This window comes from Podarcis filfolensis, assembly GCF_964270895.1.
Source record: "Podarcis filfolensis genome assembly, chromosome: Z".
NCBI lineage: Eukaryota > Metazoa > Chordata > Lepidosauria > Squamata > Lacertidae > Podarcis > Podarcis filfolensis.
The window spans coordinates 35,831,828-35,848,604 of NC_139617.1; the positions used below are offsets into that span (position 1 = coordinate 35,831,828).

Genomic DNA, 16,777 nt, shown 5'->3' on the forward strand with positions numbered 1-16,777 from the left:
CGCGGCCACGTGCACACGCGTACACCCACCCCGGTTACCCGGGGTGACGCGTGTAACAATTGCTCTGGCCGCTTGCCTCCAGCAGGGAGCCGGCGAGTGCCAACAACAGCCAGCGCCCGCGGCGGAGGCGGCTTCGGGACATGCACAATCGGGGAAAGGAGCGGAGGGAGGAGGAAGCCTGAAGCTGCAGTCGGAGAGACAAGTTAATGACATTCCTGTCTCCGACCTACCTCACAGGGTTCTTGGGAAAGCTGCGGAGTTGACGCGCGCGCTTTGCGCTGAGAACATTCTAAAACGGCGTTTGAACGGGAAAGGGGCCGGAGGTCAGTGTCAGAGCGGCGTCGTGGCAGACAGAAGGTCTCAGGTTCAACCACCAGCATCTCCCCTGCCGGGCTGATGGGAGTTGCAGTCCAAAACATCTGGAGGGCACCAGGTTAGGGAAGCCTGATCTAAGGCACACAGACACACAGACCCATCTCTTTGGGAAGAACTGCAAAGCCCAGAAGGGCACCCTACTGGTGTAACTCAGTTTATTCAGTTGGTCTCCAGTTCTCAAACTTGTGTGCCAGAAGAGAACTGTAAATCTAAACAAGTTAAACAACAAAAGGTTCCTGGGAATCCGGGGAATAACGAAAAGGCTGTCGGGTATGTTGCTGCTCTGGGCTGACATTCAGTCTGCGTCTGCTAGGGCTAGGTAACTCTGCTGGGTCCCTGAACCAGGTATATCTCTGCATTCAATACCTCCTGGTGCAGGAACAAAGCAGATTTGCTTGCTCTAAGAGGTGGGTGTCTATTGTGTCTCTGTACAAGTCACTGCTCTGGGCTGACCTCCTTCAAATCAGGGGCAGGAGATGTTCAAAACAGCAACTTATTATTTTTTGTTTTACTGTTTTGTTTTAACTTTTGTTTTGTTAAAACAAAACTTTTTAAAGTTTTAACTTTTATTGTCATTTTTCATAACAGAAGGGTTGCAGACATAAGCAAATGCAAAATGCAGCAAAAACGATGGTAAAAATAATTAAGGATACTGAAGAACGGGAGGGGGAAACAACATAGTGTGCAGTGCAGCATAGAACAACTATTGCATGTAGAGGGAAGAAGAGTCAACTTAGTTCTCAGTAAATTTAGTTCTCTGCATGTTTACCTGTAAAACAGGGAGTTCAGTGGGCTGTGCCAGTCAAGTTTACATAAGAGAATAAACATCCCACATTGAATAGAAGTGATCTATTTTAGATGCACCATTAAAGACTCTGTTGGTGTGTCTGAATTTCTAACAGTTCAATGTCCCATACCTTTCCTAGACATTCCTCTCAGGAAGGAGGTAAGTGAATGAGACTGGCTAATTCTTATACAAACCATTCTGGGCATCAGTGTTCAGTTTCTGATCTGCCTACATTTGAAGGAGTTGATATGCAACCCTGGCCCTTGTGCCAAGGTTATATTCCCTACATCCCCCCATCCTGAAGAATAGGAAGTTTTTCTTGCCCTGTGTCACCAGATACCTACCTGTCTACCTACCTACACACATGCACATGCCCTCTCCGCCTTCCACTTGGAGGGTGCCAGTGAAACCTGGAGACTCCAGGTCAGACCCAAAGATCTGGCAAACCTAAACCCCAGACCAGTCTAGATAGGGAGTCACAGCACATCCTATAAATGTCCCCCAACACAGTCTCAGCTTAGAAATGTGCATGATCCATGCTAGAAAAGCCACCACCACTTCTAGAATCCTGTCTCCCCCAATAGGTGCAAGCAAGCAAAGGTTAACATCAGCTGCAGGGGCCCTTCATTCCAACGTTCATCAAGCTAGCCTTTGCGTTTAATGACCAAGAGGAAATCTGAAGTCACTTGGGCTACTGTTTTATGCTAGCCGAGAGGAGGCTTCTGTCCCCTCGGTCTTTTCATGGCATCACAGTTGATGCATTGCCGCATTATGTTTACAATCGACTCACTAGGGTTTATGACACCTGATTGTCAGTCAGTCTTTTCTGGACTGGAGGTCTGTTTCTGCTGTATCATTACAACCATATTGACTTACTGCTTGGGGATCAGGGGCTGCAGAGTTAGATTGTGATATATCTTTCCCACTCTCCCTTTAAACACACACACACACACACACACACACACACACATCTTGCAACTGGGCTCTTCTATGGCAAGATAGCTTCGGGTGTCCGCAAATGGATAAGCACCAATAATCGAACCACCCGGAAAGTCGTTAGTGTTAAGATCAAGCTTCTCCATCAAATGAGAAGATGGGTGGGATATGAAGCAAACACATATTAAGTATTTTAGAAGATTGCAATCTGCTGACTGTATATTCAGAAGTTACGGGAGGCAACCTGGCATGTGAGGGAAAGGGGAAAAGCCTATTCCACACTCTTTATCATTTCGGTCACACTCTAGCATGACCAACAGACAAAACTCAGGATGGGGCTGTTTGTTATCATTATTTGTTGTTATACTTCCACCCTACTTTTCCTCCAAGAAGTTCAGCAGTGTACACAGTTACCCCCTTTTATCCTCACAACAACCCTGCAAGGTAGACTAATAATTTTATTTTTTTGTATGCCACCCATCTGCCTGGGGTGCCCCAGCCACTCTAGGTGGCTTCCAGAAAAATATAAAAACACAATAAATATTAAATACTTCCCTATACAGAGCTGCCTTCAGATGCCTTCTAAAAGTCATGTAGTTGTTTATCTCTTTGACATTTGATGGGAGGGCGTTCCACAGGGCGGGCGCTACTACCAAGAAGGTCCTCTGGCTGGTTCCCTGTAACTTTGCTTCTCACAGTGAGGGAACCGCCAGAAGGCCCTCGGTGCTGGACTTCAGTGTCTGGGCTGAACGATGGGGGTGGAGACACTCCTTCAGGCATAATGGGCCAAGGCTGTTTAGAGCTTGAAAGGTCAACATCAACACTTTAAATTGTGCTTGGAAATGTACTGACTCCATTTTGGAAACCTATTTTGTATTTTGTAACTAAGTATTATTACCTGCATACCACTTTGAAGTATTTGCTGCCTGCATTGAAATGTAAGTAAACCTTTTTGTTTTTACTAAAACATCAATCTTAACAATGTTAATCAATCTTAACAATGGGGATAGAGAGGAAAGAATGCTCAGCAAACCAAAAATAAACAGGGATAATAGGTGTAATTGTCAAATCCTTATCTTCCAGTAAGTTGCAAAAGCACATAAGTGCTTTTACTCTGCTAAAAAGGCTTCATAGCCTGTTTACTCTCATATTTCTTCCACACACATGGGACAAGGGGTTTAAATTTTTATTTACGGATTTAATCCTCAATCCATCCCCATCAGGGTTACTGTAGGGATTAAATGAGATGGGGAAGTATCATGCATGCTATCTTGAGTTCCTTTTGTGGGGAAGGGGGAATATAGGCTATAATAATTCAATGAACAAATAGATAATAAAAAGTACTAGGTCTAATTCCATTCAGATAGTGCAAGAGGACAATGCAGGTGTCAACATTTATGCAGGTAATTATGTAAGGAAATAGCGATCACAACTATAAGGCATGTACTGGCTTTATAAAAGCCTGTTTGTTTGTTTGTTTGTTTTTTCATTTCTATACCACTTAATATTTTTAAGAAAAATCTCAAAGCGGTTTACAGAATATTAAAACATCAATAAAACAATCTGAGGAAAGTAAAAGTTAGAGTATACAGTCAAAGCAACATAATTAACAGAAAACTAAAATATCTTGAAGATTTCAAAATAAAACTACAAAGGAGGTCAACTACAGAATACATATTTAACACAAACAAAGTTAACAAAAAAAACCTTAAACATTTCAAAAGAAAGCATTGCTAAGGAAAGTCAAATATAAAATGCACATTTAAAACAGCATAATTAACAAGAGAATAAAATATTATAAGCATGACACGGCTGTTAGGCAGGCACAAAAAGATGGGGCAAAAGAATCCAATAGTTGTTGTCAGGTATAGTGATGTCCCTCTGGTCTCACAGGAGCCTCTTTAGTAGAGCTGGTGAGTCTGGGCCCCACTCGCTAAGCCAGATGGAAAGGGCTTTGCAGGGAGAGGCCCTTTACGACTCACAGCTGGGCGAAGAGATTGAACAAATGTCTCCTTGTTTCTTCTAAATCCTAGGAGCAGGGGAAAATGAATGAAATCAAGGAGAGCCTGCGGAACATCGAACAGACTTACAAGATCTTCCAGCAACAGCAGTTCACCTTCATTACTGCACTGGAACACACCCGAGAGAATGCCCATGACAAAATCAAGCCTGTGTCAAGCATCGGACAGGTATGGAGAGATCCCAGAACTAGGGGATGAGGGAGAAATCCAGTTCAGGCCATAGCTCAGTGGTAAAGCATCTGCTTTGGTTACAGAAGGTCTCAGGTTCAATCCGCCATGGCATCTCCAGGTAGGGCTGGCAGAGATTCCTCCCTGAAACCTTGGAGAGTCGTTGCCAGTCAGTATAGACAGTGATGTACCAAGGGCCTGACTCTGTGTAAGGCAGCTTCCTAGGTTTCTCAGTGTTTAAAGGTGACTCTACTCAATGCATACTTTCCAGTGCAATTTTGGAAAACTGAAATGCAGCCTCCCTTCAAAATCTGTGCTTCTCTGAATTGTGTGATGCAGGTCCAAAAATGTGCCAAGAAATTATGGACATAACTAGGGTGAAGAGTGCATAAATGTACATTATATAAATGAAAAGTGCATGCAAAATGCATCACATTAGAGGAAATTCATATATTTAGACAAAATTGCATATATATTAGGATAAATTTGCACTAAAATGCTTATGAATTTTCATGAGGACTTAAAAAAAATAATCGCAAACTGATGGTGAGAATTGAAACAGATACACTGAAATGGACAGATTCGCCCATCCTAGTTTTTTTCTCTTCCCCCTGATTCCCCCCCCCATTAATCTTTATTAAATTTTAAAACACATAAAAAGAAAAAATTACAGCTGTCAAAACAAAAAAACCAATAAATCAAGACTTCTGTAGTGTATACCATTTCTAAAACATATCTATTATGGATGTTTGAGTGCAAAATAAATTACAAGGTTTTAACATAAAGATTCAAACATTGTTTGCTTTTTTAGTTACCGTAATCATGTAAGAACGAAAGGAGAGCCTATGTCAACCAAACCTTCCTATATATCCTTACTGGATTTTGGGGGAAGGGGGAGGACTTATACAAACACAAAATAAAGACCTGAACCAATGGACCCAAATTACAAAATAGGAGATTTAAACTAAACATTAGGAAGAACTTTCTGATGGTAAGGGTTGTGGAAAAGACTCACTTGGGAGCTGGTGGATTCTCCTTCCTTGGAGGTTTTTAAGCAGAGGTTGGATGGCAATCTGTCAGGGATGCTTTAGTTGAGATTTCTGCATTGCAGGAGGCTGGACTAGATGAAACTTGGGGCTCCTTTCCAACTCTACAATTCTGATTCTAGGAACAAACATAGTATGCTAACTAAAACAAAACATAGACTTGGTGTCTACCCACAAACTCTAGCATTACAATCATGGGTAGGGAAACAAAGGCCCCTGTCCCGGATCTGGCCCAATCACCTTCTAAATCTGGCCCACGGATGGTCTGGGAATCTACGTATTTTTATGTGAGTAGAATGTGTCCTTTTATTTAAAATGCATCTCTGGGTTATTTGTGGGCCAAGAAATTCGTTCATTTATTATTATTTTTCAAAATATAGTCCGGCCTCCCGCAAGGTCTGAGGGACAGTGGACCGGCCCCCTGCTGAAAAAGTTTGCTGACCCCTGATTACAATGAAAGCAAGAGAGTTGGAAACAGTTTCACATCTTCACAGTGAAAATTATAAACCCTATGTGCTGTTTTCTTCTCAACAACCATCGTTTTCAAACCAGCAACCAACAGTAGTGTTTGGGAACCGTATCCAGCAACATAGATTTTGGGTTCACCTATCCTTGAGTGCAATTAATAAATCCTTTGGCCCATTGAAAGGAATGCAGTTAATCCATCATAACCATCTCTTTTTCATAGATGATTGAGGACATACTGTCCTTCGCTGCTCCTTGGTAAATCTGGAATCCATAATGTATTATAGCAACAGCCTTTTCCCACCTCTCTCTCTCTCTCTCTCTCTCTCTCTCTCTCTCTCTCTCTCTGACACACACACCACTTTCCCTCACCCCACAGTGTGCGTCCCCATGGTGTAACTATAACTTTGGAAACTGCCTATTAAAAATAATGGCTATGTGTCAAAAGTGGAATGATGAATGAAGACCCTGCCTCTCCCTCCTTGGGGGACACACAGATTCTTTCTGAGTTGTACTAACGTGGAAAAATGTGCCAGCTCTTAAGTGATCAGTCTTGGAATATTTCTCTTTTAAAAATAAATAAATAAAACAACCTCATTTTTCACACTTCCAGTTCGCAATAACATTTAGACCTGGGGAAGGGGAGTCACATAATAAGCATTCCACTTGAACAACATGCTTTTTTAAAAGCAGGCTGATCTCTTGCTAGTCATTTCAAAGTTATCCCTTTCCCAAGGGAAGCCTTTACAATGTTTACAGAGTAGTCTTTAAAAAAAAAAAGAGGAAAGTGCTACGGAGCCCTTTATTCTCTTTGTGATAATCTGCTTATTTACAAATGTACAGTTAAGGCAGAAGTGCAGAAACAAGCAGACAGGAGGTACCAAGCAACAGCATATTGTTCCCTGCACCCCAACCAAATCCAAATATTTGTTTCTTTCTGGGTCGCCATGTATATTTGTCCCCTCCTACCTGCTCAAATCCATTTTTTTCTTCGCCTTCCATCGCTCCATGTATACTCATACTCTAGATGTCCAGAACTTGGAAAGGTAATTCTTTGAAAACCAAGTAGTTCTTGTTCAGGTGTGGCATGTCCAAACAGGAACTAATTTCTGTTCATCTTCATCCCTTTGCAAAACAAGCAAGCTCAGTTCAAGTTCATCCAAATGATCTTCGGCAGAAAGAAGAAAAAACGATATTCAGAATGTTGCAAGCTGATCTGCCAAAGTATTAAATATACTTAAGATTAAGAAAAAAATTAAAACACCCGCATACAGTGGAATGTGAACGGCTTATTTCCCTCCAAAATTATTATATTTTTAAGTTAAAGGCCGAATGAGTCTAAGAAGTTAAAAACACATGGTCTGTCTAGCTCCCCACAGACTGGCAGCAGCCCTCCAGGGTTTCAGACAGTCAGCCTCTCCCAGCCCTACCTAGAGATGCCGGGGACTGAACCTTTGCTCCGTTGCTTCAAGTCATTTGCAGCAGAGGCTGAATTAAACAGGGATATTAGAAGCTGCCTTTTCACTGAATCATGTTTTTGGTCCATCTTGTTCAGTATTGCCTACAATGACTGGCAGTGGCTCTCTAGGGTTCCCAGCCCTGCCTGGAGATGCCAAAGATTGAACCCAGGACCTTCTGCATGCAAAGCAGGTGAGCCACAGCCCTTCCCAGGTTGCAGAAGACTGGCCTAACATGTAATACATATGTATTTAAGTCACAGGTAGCCAAAGTGGCGCCATCCAAATGTTATTGACTACATTCCCATCAGCCCCACCCACCCATCCCAGCCAGCATGGTAAGTGATCAGGGAGCTAGCCCTGAACGTGGATGATGGGAATTGTAGTCCAACATCATCTGGGGACCCAAGGTTGGGGAAAGTCTGCCTTAAAGTGCTGCTTCTCTCTGTCCTTTCAACTCCCCACTTGTAAGTTGGGCCACACACTCACAGGCCTACTAAGCCGGGCTGTCGTAATAAGGTTCCCCAAGATAAATAAGGTACTTCAGACAAGCACTTTGTAGTAGTAGTAAAGCACAGGTGTGAGGAATCAGCTAAGGATTCTTTAACAACCAGGAATGGTCAAAGGTTCAAGCATCTGCCTTCCACCTTTTGGGAAGGAACGGGCATCCTCAGAGACCCTCCAGCAAGTAACATGCACAGTTATTTTGATCTATTCCTTCCATTAGGGAATATACGTGGCAACAGCTCTCCATCTTGGCGGTGTGGCCGAGCTCAAAATCTGGTGGGGCCACTTAAAAAGGAAGGAGGAGGGGAGTTCACTCAGACCTGCCTGGGCAACCTTGGCCCTTTTCCGCTGAGTCTGTCATCCCGGGACTCAATTAAGCAGAGCCACTGCGAGTGGCTTCTGTTGCGCAGTGAGCTTGCCTGTCCACTAACGGCTGACCCGAGACTGCCAAGCAGCCAATTGAGGATACAGATTTGCAGCAGGTGACCGGCCTGAACCGGATTGAAGCCAGCAACCTCTGCACCCCATTATCTTTTCCCTGCAACAACCCCCCCACCCCACCCTGTTTGCATTCTCTTGCGTGGAAAAGGCAAAGTAACAAAAAAATATAAGCACAAGAGGTGACAGTATTTGTCTCCAAATGATTGTCAGCACTAGGAAATAACTCCTTTTTGCAGGTTCAATGTCCTAGTTCCTGGTAGTTGTCCTGGATTTAGGTAGAACTGTATAACTCTCTTTTATTGTTTTTTTGAGGATCATTTTATCCAAGGCACCTAGATTATTTTGCTTATTTAAAAGCATTTATATACAGCTTAGGAACATAGGAAGCTGACTTAGTACTGAGCTAGATGGGCCAATAGGTCTGATTCAGTATGTCTACAATGACTGGCAGCAGCTCTCTGGGGTTTCAGGCAGGAGTCTCTCCCAGACCTACTTAGAGAAGCTATTGATTATTGAACCAGGGGCTTTCTGCATGACAAAGCAGATGCTCTGTCACTGAGCTACAGTCCTTCCCCAAAGCTTAATTGTTCAAAAATCTCTAAGCAATGCATACACTAATATAGATATATCATTCAAACACAAACTAAAACCAGAAAAACTGCAAGCTTCTTCGGAGAGACGAAGGATCTCTGGCTGCAGCCATCATGCATACAGTGGAAGAGAAGGCTGGGTTAAGCCCCATCCAAACAAGGAAGGAGATGAATCACACAAACTTTGGCTGTGTGTTCCAGGAACGTTTTCCAAAGCCCATTAGGACAGGGGTATGGAACTCAGGCCTGGAGGCCAGGTGTGCCCCCTAGGCCACTCTATCTGCCCCTTGGACACCCCCCCCCCCGAGCATGCTCCCCGATAGCCCTGCTTTGCATCCTCCTTGAATGCTTTCGCCTGGCCATAAAAGCATCCTTTTACTCTGAACCTAAGCCTCTTGCCTACCTAACCTCACGCTCAATTAAGACTACATAGAACCTTTATTCTCAATAATGATGGAACTCACAGGTGGAGAATACCTTTCTTCTCTATATATCTTTATCATTTGTAAAGGGAATATTTGTATAAGTGAAAACTTTACTATCCCTTTGGAGTTGCGCTGTGTCTTTGTACTTTTGTCCTTGGAGGCTGTGATGATTTATGGTTTTACACTTTTGACTTTGTTTTCTTTCCATTTTATTAACTTTGCACTTGTTTTTTCCGTTAACATTTTTTTTTAAAAAAAAGAGCTGCTGATTCTGAAATTCATATAGACTTCCACCATGTTAGTTCCGGCCCTGCCCTTGCCATTTGGTATAACTCGCCTTCCTTCCCCCTTGTGTGTCCGGCAGGTGCAGACCTACACGGACCATTACTGCAACAACTCCACTGACAAACGTATCCTGCTCCTGTTCCTCAGCATCTGCAGCGACTTGAACAAACTTTGCCAACGACTGGAATCCCTACACCCTGGTAACAGTGTCACCAACGCCCTCTTGGACAAGTGCAAAACGTTGGTGAGCCACAGCAATGACCTCAGTGGGATCAGAGCCAAGTAGGTATTTATTTGTAGAGCATGGGCTGGCTGGGGCTGGTAGGGACTATCACCCAAAATATCTGGAGGGAGCCAAGTTGGCTAATGCCATCATAGCAACACAGGAAACTGCCATATGTCTTGTCCTTCATCTGAAAACAAAGCAACATTCCAGTCCCCATTATTCTGAATAGCAGCATAAAAAGCTGCTATAAACCAAGTCAGACCCATTGATCCATCTAGCTCAGTATTGTATACACTGGCAGGCAGTGGCACCCCACGATTTTGGGCAGGAAACATTCCCAGCCCTAGCTAGAGATGGCAAAGACTGAACCTATGGCCTTCTGTATGAAAAGCTGGTGCTCCACTACTGAGCTGTAAGTGCTCCTGATGAACACATGAAGCTGCTTTATACAGAGCCAGACCTTTGGTCCATCTAGCTCAGTATTGTCTACACTGATGCACAGAGGTTCCTCAGGTTTCAGATAAGAGTATATCCCAGCTCTTCCTGGAGATGTCAGGAATTGTACCTGGGATCGTCTGCATGCAAAGCAAGATGTTCTGTCACCGAGTTGTGGCATTTCCCCTGAAAGCCAGGATTCCAGTCCTGATGGTTCTGAATTAAAGGATGATTTAAATAGGCATGTAGGGAGCTGCTTTCTGTTGAATATCCATCTAGCTCAGAATTGTCTACACCAGAGCTTTCCAAACTTTTCAGGTTGGTGAGAAACTTTTTAGACAAGTATCATTTCACAACACAGTAATTCAGTTTTACTAGCAAACCAGAGGTTAAACTAACCCCTTTCCAGCCCCAGGAGGAGGGCGAGGAGTGTTCACATGACACACCTACACACTGCAGCCGACACACAGTTTGGAAAGCTCTGGCCTACACTGACTAGCAGCGCCTCTCCAGGGTTTCAGAAGGGATGCCTCCCCCAGCCCTAGCTGGAAATGTCAGTGGGGATTGAACCCGGGACTTCCTGCATGCAGAACAGATGCTTTACCATTGAACTACAGCCCTTCCCCCATAATTAAATAAGATTCCAGTGCTCCTGGTTCTGAATAAAAGGATCATGTAAAGAAGAAGTTGTCTGCCGAGTCAGATCATTGTTCCATATAGCTCAGTCTGCACTGACTGGCTGAAGCTCTTCAGCTTTTCAAGTAGAGATATCTCCTGCCTCTACCTGGAGACACCAGGAATTAAACCTGTGAACTTCTGCCCAAACTGCCCTACAGCCCTTCCCCATTATATAAGAATGTAGGAAACTGCCTTACATTGAGTCAGACAATTGGGGTCCATCTACTGTCTACTGTACTGTACTGTACTGTACTGTACTGTCTACACCAGCATCTTTTAACCTTGGGTCCCAGATGATGTTGGACTAAAACTCCCATCATCCCTGACCATTGGTCATGCTAGCTAGGAATGATGAGAGGTATAGTCCAACAACATCTGGGAACCCAAGATTGAGAAAGGCTGGTCTATACTGACTGGCAGTGGCTGTGTAGTGTTCCATATAGGCAGCTCTCCCAGAACTACCTGAAGAGCTTCACTCAGAGATCTAACTTTGAGACACATGGAGGAAGAGGTGTATCACACAGAAGGGGCCTGGCTTTCCCCTACTCCGACCTGTTGTCAATCCAAGGAGCAAGGCCTACAAATAGTTGAAGGGGGGGACTGTTCTGTAACCGCCACAGTAGAGTAGTGGAAAATTAAAAAGTGCAGGATCCCTTCATGCAGGATCCCCTTTTAAGATTATGAAATTATCTTGTAAAATTAAATAATAATAATAATAATAATAATAATAATAATAATAATAATAATGGATGCATTCCATTAGTCAGGGCAGATTTCCATGTTTTCTGTGCATGAACACAGCCAAATGATTTTGAGTGCTTCAATATCTTATTTTGGAGTGACTTAAGTTGTGTTTTTATTGACATTCCATTGTACATAACAGAACTAGCACATCCTTCTCTTAAAACTGAGGAACCTTTTCCCAGTGCTCCTAAATGCTCAGCTTTTAGGACAACTCCTTGGTGTCCTTCCAGTGCATCTTATCCAGAGGGACCCTAGGAGACCATCCTCAGCAGCTGACTCACCTCCTTTCACTCTGATTGGCCTCCAATCAGCAGCACAAAGAGGCTTTTTATCAGTGCCAGAAAAGTTCCCCTTTTATGCTGATTGGATAGCTCTAGAATGCTGAAGACAAGGACTATAGTAATGGGTTTCAGGGCCACTCATGACCAGGGTGGAGGGGAAGCCAGTACAAGAGGGTCAGAAGGTGACCCAGGGCCTGACTATATTGCATATATTTTTGTCTTGGTTGTATCATTATTTATCCATTGTTTCTGACATCCATTGAAAAACCGCTTGCAAACTTGTGCTTGTGAACCAAGCATTCCCACTTATTTCTGACTCTGTATGAACATTAGCTTCTGTGCTTTGACAGTAGGACGACAAAGCCTCATCTTATTATGCACAGTCACCTCTGTATGTTTTCATAAGTGAATTCTGTGTGAATACAACAAAGTTGTCGCGTGATGCACATCATGTTGCCTTACCTGTACAAGTTTAACATTTAAAGTATTTGGTTAATTCAGCTGAGATCACGTGGGTGCTTCTGTTACTGATATTAGCTGTTGGGACCTTAATGTTCTCAGCTGGCACATGAATATTATACAGTGGTACCTCAGGTTGAGTACTTAATTCGTTCCGGAGGTCCGTTCTTAACCTGAAACTGTTCTTAACCTGAAGCACCACTTTAGCTAATGGGGCCTCCTGCTGCCGCCGCGCTGCCAGAGCACGATTTCTGTTCTCATCCTGAAGCAAAGTTCTTAACCCGAGGTACTATTTCTGGGTTAGCAGAGTCTGTAACCTGAAGGGTATGTAACCTGAAGTGTATGTAACCCAAAGTACCACTGTATTTATTATTAACACACACATGAGATCACACGTTTATTTTTATATCCCTTGTAAAGATTTTTAGCCACTCTGCCCTTGCTGGAGGCTGTGCAAAAAATAAAAATAAATCAAAAATTAAAAAAAAAACCACCAGGGCCCAAATCTTCTCTCAGTGGCCCTGCCCACGACCCCAAACCACTGAACTGCCATTGACTGTACCAATGCCTTTTGGCCTTCTCCTCCCCGCCACCCCCAAATGTCCAACAGGTACCCTCACGATGTTGTGAACCACCTCAGCTGCGATGAAGCCCGGAACCATTACGGCGGTGTGGTGAGCCTCATCCCCATCGTCCTCGACAGCATGAAGGAGTGGGTGGCTCACACTGAGAAGCTCCCGCGGAACATGTTACACAGTGTGAGTGCCCGGAAGGCCGCCGTCTACAACCAGGCAGAGCTGCCCATTCGCCGTGTGGGCGACCGCGACCACTTAGGCCGGCCCGCTTTCATCACCGAGGGCACTCAGACCTACATTAGCTTGACAGAAAAGGCCAGGGAGAGGGAGGACAGGAGGGTTAAGCTAAAGCAACTGGGTGGCCTAGGCAGGGCCATCCGGAAGTTTCTCGACGGGCCCTGGAGACCGCCTGGCAAACACGCATTTTAAAAAAAGAGAGAGAGAGTAAAGACCAAAAAAAGAAAAAGAAAGCAGCCTGCTCGCTTAGCATCCGGCGATTAAAACAGTCTCCCTATATTTGCTTCAGTTATGCCCTTTCCTGAGGGGGAAAAGAAAGAGATACATCTGCTTTGGTAGCGACAAGCATGATCTATCTTATCCCTTTCTTGGAGCAGGTCACCCTCAGATGAAGATACTTTAGCCTACTCAACAGTGTTCGAGTAATCCCAGCTTTAGAGCAGACTAGGCCTACAGAATTAATGGCCTACTGTGGTGAAATTAGGCCACCACCAAATACTGGTGTGGTGTCCGCCAGGCACTTAATGATACCTCAAGTTGTGGGGAGGCAGGGGAAGGTTTAGTGGGCCACCATATCAGAGCACAGGGTTTTGATTCACCTTGACAGCTGCCCCTCTTCTGCACTTCTTATAGGCTTGAGTGTTACATGTCTGCCCAGTGTGAACCTCTGGCCAAATCATGACTCTAACATGGATTACTTATTTAGCTGGGGGAAAGAGGTGGTAAAACAACCAGAGAAAGGAGGATCCATCCACACAGACATTTTTGAGAGGGTGGAAATACCCTTTAAAAGAAACAAAAAACTTGTACACCCACTTAGAGCTCACGACTACCTGGAACCAGTTAAACCAGGATACACTGAGTTTCTGGAAGAACTGAATTTGGTTGAGTAAAGCTTTTTGACACACAGAAGGAAAAGCACAGGGCAGGAGAGGAGTATTTTTGTACTTAAGTAAGATTCCAGGTCACCTCAGGAGACTTGGACCACTTTTCAAGGCAGAATTGCACTTAAAAAAAAATATTAAGCACCTCTGGAAAAATGAGGGCTTTACTTCTCACAGAAACATAAAAAAGAGGGGGGGGGGAAACACATTTCCAGCATGCCAGGCTCTCTCTCCCTCTTGCAAACTCACACCAACTTCTGCCAGGGGTGGGGTAGGGAGTGTCCATTGTTTTCAAGAAATGGAGCATTTTAACATTAGATCTTGTCAGTACAACTCAACTCCTTTTGTCTGATTATTTTTCTTTCCCCTCCTCGCAGGATCCTTAGCTCCTGTTTTTTTGCCTCTTGCCGGAAGATGCTTCTGAATAAAGCTGTTTCCCCTGCAAGTGCAGCTCGTTGCTAGAATTATAGAGGTGTTTTCGTGATCAAATTACTAAAGGAAAATTATGCTGAGCCCGGGGATGGGGGTGGTAGAGAAGGGACAGGCAAACTTGAACCCCAGACCCAGGACTATTCTCACCCACATTTTAAACCTATAAATCTACAACATGGTACCCCCACTTCTAATTAACTTGACTTTTTTCATCTCCCCAAGGTACACATTGGAAATCTAGGCCCGAATCCAGTTCCTAGATTCTTCCCAGACACCCTCCCTCTACTTCTTTTTGACTGTCCCATTTGGAGATTCCAGACAGGCAAAGGAATTTCATCACACAGTGCATCATTAAACTATGGAACTCCTTCCCACAAGAGGCAGTGATGGCCACCAATTCTGATGGCTTAAAAAAAAAAGATGAGATCATGGAGAACAAGGCTATCATGACTACTAGATATGTACACCACTGTGTATCAGTTGCTGGAGGTGACAAGTGGCAAGAATGCTCTTGTGCTCAGTTCTTGCTTGCTGGCTTCCCACTGGAGCATTAGGTTGGCCACTGTGTAAACAAGATGCTGGACTAGATGAGTCGCTGGCCTGATGCAGCAGCCAGGCTCTTCTAACATTTTCTGTTATTCTAACATATTCTGTTATTCTTTTCAGAATACTGCATGACTTTAAACTAGCCTGGGATAGTCTGAGCAGAAAGGTGGGTTTAAAAGCTGCAACAATAGTGGGAGAATGGTAGAAACAAATCCCAGTTCTCTGCAGGGGAGACTGGCCCATTAGGGTGAATGGGGCACTGCCCTACCAACATCAGTCTTCCCTCAGCCACTCCCCACCTAGCTGTCTTCTTTGTTTGCAACCAGTTCAGGGGGTGGCACTTCCTGTCAGCTTTCTCCTCCTCCTTCTGTGTGTTGCTCTTGTAAAACTCAGCTAAGGGAAGATGGGGAGAGGTAGGATTAGTTGGCTCTGCTTGTCATTGGCTCTGGCGCCACCTACTGTTGGGCTCCCTGCCTCCTGCCCTACCAGTCCCAATGAGCACCAGCCACCACTGGTCCTCTGATGTCAGATGAGTTCTAATTTTCTTTAAAGAATAGAAAAAAGAAGAGGAAGATAAGATAGCTATCACTTTCCACCAACACCTTTGTAGTGGTAGCAAGTTAAAATGCACTGTGGGGTTTGAGTTTCTACTCTGCATTCAGGAAGTAAAATAAATGAATAATTGAGCCCTTTCAACCTACATCCCCAACTCTTTCGGCATAAAATGTTTATTATTTATGGTGGTGTTTATAGACCTACCAAAGCATTCTTGCTTAGCACTAGAAAGCGCTGGAAGGTAATTTATTTTTCTCTTTTTCTATCTTGCTGGCTTCCTTTCTCTGATATAATACATATTTAATCATTTTGATCCAGGTAGGGAAGCATCCCCCCTTGAATATTAAATCAGCAGTGAACCATAAAAGTTATTTTTCCAAGTGCCAAATTTCTTCTGTATTTATTAAGGCAAACCCAGCCTCCATCCCAGCCAATGATTTATGCAAGAAATCCAACATATTCCTATCAAGTCATTCACACACCCCAACATATAGAGTAGTACCCTTTTATTGCTTCAATAGCACACCGAATATTGTGCATTAACCATTTATAGCCTATTGCATTGGCATCCATCTGTCTCAAGAGAATGGATTATGCCTCCAGGGATGACGTCAAACCACTGTGTAAGCAGCACCGAAGTGACCTCCCCAGGACACAGTATGTAAGGTGGTCCTGGGCTGCCCAGATGACAGGAACCGCCCCCTCGGCCTCACTGGTGTGGTCCAAAGGAAAACAGAGCAATACGTTTTGCATCAGCTTGGCTGCAGGAGTTGCCAGGCCATCCAACCGTCTTCTCCAGATATGTGTAGCCTTTTCTGCTTCTGAAGACATGCTGCAAGGCAGCAAAGGTTTAGGACCAGTTTTCCTTCTCCTTCCCAGGTTGACAAGCCTCACCTGCCCCTCACTTTCCTCTGCAACACATGCAGAAACGCCCCTCTTGATCATTGGACCCACTATTTATCTCGTCCGCTCAATATGCTGGAGCCTGTCTTCTCATGCAGGGAAGTCCTTAACCTACTGAGGGTTTGAGACCCATCAGCTACTCTTACCTGGTTTAGTCAGGCAGTCAAAGCCATTTCCCAGGGTGTGGCTGCTGTCGCATGCTGACAGCTTCAAGGAGCAACAGATGAGAGCTGAGTGCAGGATGGGAACCAAGGTGGACAAATTACTGCAGAAGCACAATGTATCCCCTCCCAGAGGTCCTACCCTTCCTGTAACACCC

The 16,777-nt window shown here is 44.2% G+C and overlaps 1 protein-coding gene and 1 long non-coding RNA gene across 7 annotated transcripts; one reads left to right on the forward strand and one right to left on the reverse strand.

Moving 5' to 3' along the window:
• The first annotated feature begins 26 nt into the window (after window positions 1-26).
• Window positions 27-14,467, forward strand: SPACA9 (sperm acrosome associated 9). Of its 6 annotated transcripts, none has more exons than XM_083596603.1 (5): window positions 27-645; window positions 4,132-4,287; window positions 9,583-9,785; window positions 12,937-13,084; window positions 14,400-14,467. In XM_083596603.1, exons 2-5 carry the CDS (start codon window positions 4,144-4,146, stop codon window positions 14,406-14,408), a joined length of 504 nt encoding a protein of 167 aa, XP_083452729.1. In that variant the 5' UTR covers window positions 27-645; window positions 4,132-4,143; the 3' UTR covers window positions 14,409-14,467. The 6 variants fall into 6 exon arrangements, with proteins under 6 accessions (XP_083452729.1, XP_083452726.1, XP_083452728.1 ...); XM_083596602.1 differs by having other exon boundaries at window positions 67-323; XM_083596601.1 differs by having other exon boundaries at window positions 81-433.
• LOC310754579 lies at window positions 3,073-7,511 on the reverse strand. Its single transcript, XR_014543886.1, has 3 exons — window positions 6,768-7,511; window positions 5,303-5,451; window positions 3,073-4,127 (listed from the first exon to the last, which is right to left on the reverse strand). It is a non-coding gene; the product is annotated as an uncharacterized lncRNA (long non-coding RNA).
• Window positions 14,468-16,777: the final 2,310 nt, after the last annotated feature.